Source organism: Perognathus longimembris, chromosome 14 (genome assembly GCF_023159225.1).
Source record: "Perognathus longimembris pacificus isolate PPM17 chromosome 14, ASM2315922v1, whole genome shotgun sequence".
Taxonomy (NCBI): Eukaryota; Metazoa; Chordata; class Mammalia; order Rodentia; family Heteromyidae; genus Perognathus; species Perognathus longimembris.
In genome coordinates, this window is record NC_063174.1 from 59,784,781 (window position 1) to 59,793,767 (window position 8,987).

General features: G+C 52.6%; 1 protein-coding gene across 1 annotated transcript; it reads right to left on the reverse strand.

Moving 5' to 3' along the window:
• Window positions 1-347: 347 nt before the first annotated feature.
• Rtl1 (retrotransposon Gag like 1) lies at window positions 348-4,448 on the reverse strand. The gene has a single exon (XM_048362917.1). It carries the CDS (start codon window positions 4,446-4,448, stop codon window positions 348-350), a length of 4,101 nt encoding a protein of 1,366 aa, XP_048218874.1.
• Window positions 4,449-8,987: the final 4,539 nt, after the last annotated feature.

Consider the following 8,987-nt stretch of genomic DNA (forward strand, 5'->3'; position numbering starts at 1 on the left):
CATGGCTGCTCATCACTCACTGCTTTCCCCTCGCATCATCCCTCTCCCAGCGGTAGGCCCAGGGCCTAGAGAGTTCCGACGGGGTTTTGTGGTGCAGCCCTGGGCTGACTCTGGGACTCTGAGGTTGGATAGACCTTTAGCACGGACGATGTTGCTGGTTGATGAGTTGAGATTGTGGCCCTTGTCGAGTGGGTTCCCCTTGGGTCGGGAGCAGCGAGGTGGGGGACGACGGGGGGGGGGTGCGTCGTGTGCGAAGCTGGCGGAGGCACGGGGGGGTTGGCAGAGACTTCGTGAGGTGTCGTCAGGTTAGAGAGAGAGAGAGAGTCCTTCGGCGGGAGGGGAGGCCTTCAGTCCAGGTCCTCGTCCCCGTCGTGGGGCAGTTCCTCCAGCCTCGCCCCTTCCCTGGGAGCGGCCCCCGAGGCCGGCGCGGGCAGGGTCCCGGTGTAGACCATGGTGAGGAACCGGGTCAGGGCCCGGGCCACCTGCTCCCGGTCGAGCAGGTGGAGCCGGCCGTCGGCGCCCCGGACGTAGAGCAGGCGGTTACTGAGGAAGTCCAGGACCTCGGGGTCCATGAGGCTGCGCGGGCGGAGGGGCGGGGCGCCGGCCGCGCCCTCGGGGGGCGGGGACTCCCGCTCCTCCTCGTCGCTGACCTGCTGTTCGTCCTGCGAGGTGTCTTGCAGGCCGTCATGCAGGCCACACTGTCGGTAACTTTGCAGGTCGTCTTGCAGGGCCTCTCGCAAGACGACATCCTCGTCGCCGACCACGCGCAGCTCCAAGGGGCGGCTCCGGAGCGGGATGGGGCGGTCGCCCGCCAGGGGGGTGACCCTCACCCCAAAGCACGCGCACAGCGTCAGCCAGAAGCCAGGGGTGAACCAGAGTCCTCGGGGGACCTGGCTGTGCAGGGCATTCCGCTGCCAGCGCCCGGGGCCCAGGAAGAGCTCCGCCAGCTCCTGAGCGGGGACGGTGTTGGCGCCCACCAGAGGGGGCATCTGACCCAGCAGCTGCGCGATGGCGGAGGCCATGCCGCTCCCCGCCACGAGGGAGGAGTCCAGGATGAGCCGCAGCGAGGGCCGCGGCGGGGGCCACGCCGCCTCCATGGCGCGCGCCGGCGGCAGGGAGAGCTGCCGCCTCACCCGGAGCAGCACCAGCAGGGCCGATAGGGCGACGAGGTTCTTCCAGTAGAGCAGGCCGCGGAAGAAATGGAGGATGACGGCCCGGATCTGGGCCATGCTGAAGTGGGCGAGGAAGCTGTTGAGGATCTGGTCAATCGGTATCATAGACAAGAGCTCTTGGATGAGGGTCTGCTGGTTGAGCAGATCCTCTTCTGAGTCCTCGTCACTGTCCGACTCGGAATCGGAGGAGCGATTCCGAAGCGAGCTCCTCATGGCCAGGAGCAACAGCGGCCTCAGCGAGCGGCCGCCGCCCAGAGCTCTCCAGCCGCGGCTCCTCCCCGTGAGGGACGGGCTGCCGTCATCCTCCGGCATCTCCGCCACGTCGAAGCGGAAGTGGGAGAAGAAGAAGACCCAGTGGCCGGGGAGAAGTACGGTGAGCCTGTCATTATTCAGAGAGGCCAGATCCTCGGTGTTGAGAAGGATCATGATAGGCTCCTCGGTGTTCTCCAGGTAGCGGCACCACACCATGAAGGCAGCCCTGATCGAAAGGATCTTCATCTCAACGGGAGGGTACTCCACCTCCAGCGGGGAGAGGTTGCGGGAGTAGAACGCGCAGGTGATCTTCCTGCCCGTCTGCTCGTCGACTTGAATCAAGGAGGCGTACAGGGCGTCCCGCGTGACGCCCGTTTCCAAGTAGAAGGGGTTCTGAGGCCTGGGGTAGTAGAGCCGGGGCGCCTTGCGGAAAGCCCTCTTGAGCCCCTCGAAGGCCTCCTGGTCTTCCTCCCCCCAGGTGAAGCGCGCGTTGCGCAGCAGCTTCCGGATGAGGGGCTCGGCGATGATGACAAAGTGCTCCACGAAGTGCCGGTAGGGGTACATGTGTTGCATCAGGAGACTCAGGGAGGTCATGGAGGCGGGGATGGGGTAGTCCGTGATGATGTCCATGACGGTCTTGTTGAGTTTCACCCCCTTGGGGCACAAGGTGAAGCCGAGGATCTCGGCCGAGTGCCGGTGGAACTGGCTCTTGTTCAGCGAGCAGTAGATGTGGTGGTAGCGGAAGCGGACGAGGACTTGGCGGACGTGCTGGAAGTGTTCCTCCTGGCTCATAGAGTAGACCAGGACCTCCGGGCCGTAGGAGAGGACGCACAGGCCTAGCATGTCCTGGAGGATGAAGTGAATCACGCGCTGGGGGATGCAAGGGTTGGGTGAGATCCGGAAGGGCTGGTAGCTCTTCATGTCCTGGGGCTGCAGGCCGAACGCCGCTTTCCATACCTCCTCCGTGCCCCGAATGCTCAGGCTCTCCTCCACGACGTTCCCCCGCAGCTCTAGCTTTGTGAACCACGTCGCTCCGTGTAACTGGTCAAACAGTTCCGGAATGATCTGTACATAGTCCTGTGTGTCGCTCAGCATGCTCTGTAGCCTCCAGAAATCAGCTTGCTGCCTGGCTTCTTCTTGCACCCTGAGACCTATAGGCACCCAGGGTGCGGAGGAGCGGCACTCGAAGAAGACGTCGGCACGATCACTGTCTCCAGCCTGCTGAAGCTCAGAGGGCTCTGATTCAGAAAGATCATCGGATCCGTCTGAGCTTGGCTGGTCGGAAGTCTCATCATCTGCTTCCTTCGGGTTAAACACGTCGGCCAGGTCTGAGTAGGGGTGCGGCAGTCCGGGGAGCAGGCTGATGTGGTGCTTCTCCAGGGCGATGCATGGCGGGGCCGGGCGGAAGCAGTGTTTCAGGCAGTAGGGAGAGTGGAAGGTGCAGCGGCCTCGCGCCCAGTCCACCTCGGGGGCGTGGAGGCGCAGCCAGTTGATGCCTAGGACCACGGAGAAGTTGGGCGAAGGTACGATGTCGAACTCGATGGACTCCTGGTGGTTCTGGTGAAGGCACACCAGGCGTTCGGTGTAGAGCCAGATGGGCGCGTTGCCGATCAGGGAGCCGTCCACGGTCTGGACCATCTGCGGGTAGGGCTTCTCGTACAGCTCGATGTAGTGTTCTTGGGCAAACTTCTCATCCATGAAGTTGCCTTCCGCCCCGGAGTCCACCAGGGCCTGGACCGCCACGCTGTGGTAAGGGGTCACCCGCACCAGGAGCAGCAGGAAGAGGTGGGCGCGGTGGAGGCCGGGGTGGAAGTCGGTGGGCAGCCAGCTGCTGACGGACCACCTCTCGGGGGCAGGTGAGTCGATCCAGGTCAGGTTCCGCGGGCGGGCCTCGGGGGGCAGCCGCAGCATGGCCCTTCTCTCCGCCAGCTTGTCTTCTATTTGCAGGATGAGCACCACCAGGCTGTCCAGGGAATCCGGCTGAGGGACCCGGAAGAGGTAATGGCGGATGTCCTCGTTGAGCCCCTGGCACAGATGGGCCTGCAGCACTTCGTCCGGCCAGCGCAAGGTGGGTACCAGGCTCTGGAACTCGTTGATGTAGTCGGTGGCGCAGCGATTGCCCTGCCTGATGTTGAACATGGCGTCTTCTGCCACGCGCAGAGCGTGCCGGTACTCGAACACCTGCGACATGGCCTCCAGGAAGGCTGGGAAGTCTTCCAGCACGGGGCTGTTTTGCTGTATCAGGGCTTCAGCCCATTCCAAGGCTAGCCCAGAGAGGTGGGAGATGACGTATCTCACTCGCAGGTGGTCGCTGTAGAACATTCTCGGGTAGGTTTGTAGGATCAGTTGGCAGAGCACAATGAACTCGCGGTACTCTCGGCGGTCGCCCGAGAAGCTCCTCGGGGTGGGCAGCTGGCCGGCGTTGATCCCTCTTGCTAAGATCTCTTCTGCCACCCTCTGCTGTTCGTTGAGGTCGTGGATGCGGAAGAAGAGCGAGATGATGGACCTCATCATGGCCAGCACTTCTTCGGGAGACGCCTCCATCGGGCTCTCTTCCTCGGGGCTGTCCTCCTCCTCCTCCTCCGAGTCCTTCAGGTCAGTGGTGTCTTCTTGCTCTTCCTGGGACTCCAGAGGGCTAACCGCTCCTTCTTCCGTTTCCTCAGATTCTTCCGAGAGCGGGTCCTCCAGCGCCTGGTGAGAATCACCGTTGCATGACTCCTCCAGGTCTTGGAGTAGGTCATTGGGTGGATCCTCTGTTTCCCTATGTGGGCCACTGGATGGCTCCTCCATGTCTTGGAGTAGATCAATAGGCGGCTCTTCCATTTCCTGGAGTGGGCCACTGGGTGGCTCCTCTCTTTCCTGGGCAGGGCTGCTAGCGGGCCCTGCCCCCTCCGCCTGCTCGCCACTGCCCTGGGTCTCCACGGTGGTGTTGTTGGATGAGCCCTCGGAGGACTCCATTTGTTTTGATGATGGATTCTTAAGCTCCATCATCGTCTCAAATGAGTCTTCAGAGGGTTCTATCATTTCGTCGGTTGGAAAGGAGTGTTTACTGAAGATGGGTAAGGCGGCGCCGCGTCCGGTCAGCGACTGCGACCGAGCAGATCAGAACCTAGGGAGGGCGGGGGCGGGGGAGGGGAGGAAAGGCAGTGGGTTAGGGTCTGGTGAGGCCGGAGGAGGAGTGGGAATCAGAGCGGGCCTGGAGGAATCCTGCCCATGTCCACGGCAGCCTTGGCCGCTGGTCACTGGAGCCACTCTCTGAATGAGCAAGACTCCCTCAAGCCCTGACCCGCCCCAAGCACAGGCCGTCTGCCCAGCCTGCCTACTTCCTCCACGGGTGTGAGAAATTCACAGCCCATAAATTTTGTAGAGCAACTGGCCCAGAGCGGCCTCTGCAGTAGACAGGCAGGCAGGCAGGCAGGCAGGCGAGACACCTGGCAGGGTTGATGGCTGCCCTATTTTGTGCCTGGGTCAATGTCTCTTTCCCTCTCAAGTCATCTGAAAGCCCCAGAGGCTGCATCTCGGTGCCCCTCGGAGCCACGTGTGGCAGGCCGGGTCATCTAGACCCAGCCCAGTGGCATTGAAGGCAGAAATCTGTAGCAGAGCTTTCTGCTCTTTCCTACGCTCCGTGGACGAGGAGGATGCGGGCACCTGGCTGTCAGCCCCTCCCTCCGGGTCAGTTGTCCCAAATAGCTTGCATTTCCTCCTCTGGGGTCCAGATCTGTTAGTTAAGAGGCATCGAGGCTTGAGATGGGCTTTTATTGTTAATTTCCCTCCCCTAAAAAGTTTTATAAAATGCCTACTAAGCGTTGGCTAACCTTGCACATTGGTTACTCGATCCTGGTTTATCCCTTGTGGGGCAATTTCTCTTCCTTGACTTGGTCCCCTTCCAGAGCTGTGTTCTCGCTGCCTCATGAGCTGTCCTGGAGACCTTCACGTTCCCTGCCTGGCCCTCTCCAAACCTGGGGGCTTTCAGAACATCTGGCCTCCATTTGCCTCATGCAGACGTATTTGCATGCCTCTCTGATCATATCTTACTTAAATTTCCTTCTCTGCTCAAGCAGGGCTAAGCTCTTCATTCTAGCAAAATCTCCTTCTCTTTGTGACTGAGTAATTTACCCTCACATCTAGAATATAACGAACAGAGGTGTGAGGTTGGGAGGGTAGTGGGCATCTAACTTTGAAATCTATCTAGTGATGCCTGTTTTTAGTGGCAGAGACTGAAGTGAAAGAAAATGCCTCCATTTGGAGTTATTTGCTCTGTTGGAGCAGAGCAAATTGAGCTTTGACTATTCAATAGATTAGCTATATAGTTATTGTACTTCATAAATTGAATACCTTTGTTATTTCTCAGTTTTCTTCCTAGTGCCTCTGGGCTGATATATTTAAAAAAATACATCCCTCCCCCTAAAAAAAAAAAAAGGAGAGCCTTCCCTTATGTGAAACTCCACATTGGCTAAAATCCAAACCTTTCCAACAGGATACAAAATTCAGATCTGCTCTTTCTCAAAATTAAACATACCCTTGTCAGCCTGACACTTAAATTTGATTATGCAAACCCTCTGATTAAAGCCTGTACTGTTTATTTACTGTCTGCAATATTAAATCCAAACCTCTCAGTATAAACACATCTGACATGTAAACTCACCAAAACCATTCTCTGGCTAAAATCGAAAGGTCTCAGCATAATATAGACTTCTGACATGTCATTCCTTGAGGTAGAAACCGCATTTTTTTTTTTTTTTAGCGTGGTGTACAAATTAAGTAACCCTCCCCACCCCCCGGCCAGCACCATCACCATCACGATCATAGAAGCCTGCATGGCACATTGCTAGACTTCACCTAGTTCCTCCTCAGAAAAGCCCTCTGCAGTATGCACTTAGTATTGGCAAGTTCCAAGTCTCTAATAGGAAATTCAAAGTTCAGCACTAAGCTTGTCTAAGTAAAATGATCAACAGATTCAGCTCTCATCAGTAAAAATCTCAGCATGCCTCTCACTTAAAATTCTTTATTGGCTAACATCTAAATTTCCTAGTAAGACAACTGAAAAACCTGATTGTAGAACTTCTTCTTTTTTTTTTTTTTTTGGCCAGTCCTGGGCCTTGGACTCAGGGCCTGAGCACTGTCCCTGGCTTCTTCCCGCTCAAGGCTAGCACTCTGCCACGTGAGCCACAGCGCCGCTTCTGGCCATTTTTTCTGTATATGTGGTGCTGGGGAATCGAACCTAGGGCCTCGTGTATCCGAGGCAGGCACTCTTGCCACTAGGCTATATCCCCAGCCCCTAGAACTTCTTAATATAAAGTCTATACTTCTTAACACATTTAAAATTTTGATCATGTCAATAATTAAATCTTTCCTATCGTCAACCTAATGGAAAATATCCTTGGTGTGTTCTAAAATGTTATTTTAATACTCCTTCATGCTCAAGTAACAGCTTTTAGGGCAGCAAATAAAAATTAGTGCATAATTTTAAAAGTCAAAATTACAATGAGAAGTCCTTTCTTTGGTTAAAAAAGTAGCCCACGGTTTCTACCACATACTTAGCAGAAAATACAGATTTTTAGCATGTAATCTATTTGCCTATTTATGAACACAGAATCCACAGTCTCACCCAGTTCCCCCTTAAGCCTTTGAGTGGTTGAATTCCAAACCTCTTTATGTGCTATGAAAATTTGGCCATGTTGTTTCTTAACAGAAACTGTCAAAGTCTTTATAAGATTCATGCATTGCTCCTTATAAATTTAGCTTAAAGCTTTGCAGTGTCTCTCAGTCACCTATGAGATAGGCTCTAAATTGTTAGCATAAAGTAATATATTTTACTTTCTAACTTCTCTGAACCTTTCCCATCCAACACAAAAGGTTCACTATGTCACGCTCTTAAAATCTCTTCATGGCTGAAATCCAAATTCCTTAGCATAGGCATAAAAATGGGATTTTGTCATTCTTCAAAACTGCGCTCAAACTTCCTAGCATGCTGTGTAAATTTCATCACAGTATATTTCTTTTCTGCCCAATCTGCAAATGACCCAACTCAGCAGAGAGCACACAGAGTGCTCTTGTGCCAGTTTGCAGAAGCCCATTTATTATGTGGTTCATCAGATCCAGACACCTTCACATAGAGTAGGTTTTACCATCAAATTCTACTGCAGACCCCAAACCCTCATTAATTACCCCTCAAAACCCTTCATTGGCTATAGTCCAAGTGCCTCCACATAAAGGTTAAAAAATGGTATCATCTAATTCTCGTTAGAATATACCAGAACCTTCAATGCTAACAGAAAATCACATCTCCTTTGCAAGCTAGAAAAATTAGATCATAGTATCTTCACCATGAAAACATCTATTGTTAGCTGTGCCAAAAATGCATAAGTTGGAACCCGTGACTCCACGATTAAAAACTTTCCAAAGTTTCTTCACTGCCTGCAACATCAAGTCCTAAGTACTTAACATAAAACACAGCATTTCATGAAATTAATGTATCTCCAGGCTGCTCTATAAAATCCCGAATCTCACCTTGTCGCACTTTGAAGCCCTTTTTATTGGCTTACATTCAAACTTATTAGCACAATATAAAAACTTGATCGCGTTATCCTTTAAAAATAAAATTCACACTTCCTAGCACCATATATTAAATTTGATCTTTGTATCTCTATCTTAAAACCCTGAAGTATCTCTTAATTGTGTGTGGCATAAAAAGTCCAGATTCTTGGCATGAAATGGGAATTTTATTTCCTAATTTCATTGCATTCTATTTATCAAACACGAGAAACTCACCATGTCACTCCGTTAGAACTTTTTATTGCATAAATCAAATTCGTAGGCATCTGCGAAACTCTCATCCTATCAAGGCCTCAATACAAATTCTGAATTTCTTTGTGTATCCTCAGTGCTGGTCCTGTAACTCCTCTAATTAAATCTTTCTTTGGTGTCAACGTTAATCACATCTCTTTGACATGCCCTGTGAGGCAGACTCTGGTATCCATCAACATATCAAGTCAGAATGTTTGGGCATGATCCCTAAATTTGTGGGTGTTGCCTTTCTGTTTACAATTTTCCAGTGCTTCCTTGTTGCTTGCAATCGTGAGACCCAAAGCTTTTAGCCATAAAACATACTTTATCATCTTTTTGTGCAGATTTATCTCCCGTAAGTCTTTTATTTATTTATTTTTAAATCATCATCACATTTCTTAAAACTCTAATGGCAGAAATCCCAAGTCCTTAGCATGATATAAAACTTTGGTCCTGTCACCCCTCAAAATGCAGTCCAGATTTCTTCCCAGAAAGCCAAAATCTACTCATGAAACTTTCATCTCGCTCTCTCACTCACTGGCGGACCATGCCAATACCGTCACCTGGCACCCCGGTTTCATCACTGACAGCCCCAACTTCAAACCTTTCAGAGGTCACTGCCATGGTACAAGCTCCAAATCCCCAAACATGAGTTGGAAACTGGAGCAAGTTTGTCTCATGCTGGAAATCGATAGGTTGCTCTTTCTTTTATTGCTTCAGCTATAAAACTTAAAAGATGCTTTTTGCAAGAAATCAAAACGTTTAACCATCTGCAAC

Bases quoted from the DNA above. Each gene is read 5' to 3' on its own strand.
- Rtl1 (XM_048362917.1), bottom strand. From the start codon at position 4,448: ATGATAGAACCCTCTGAAGACTCATTTGAGACGATGATGGAGCTTAAG.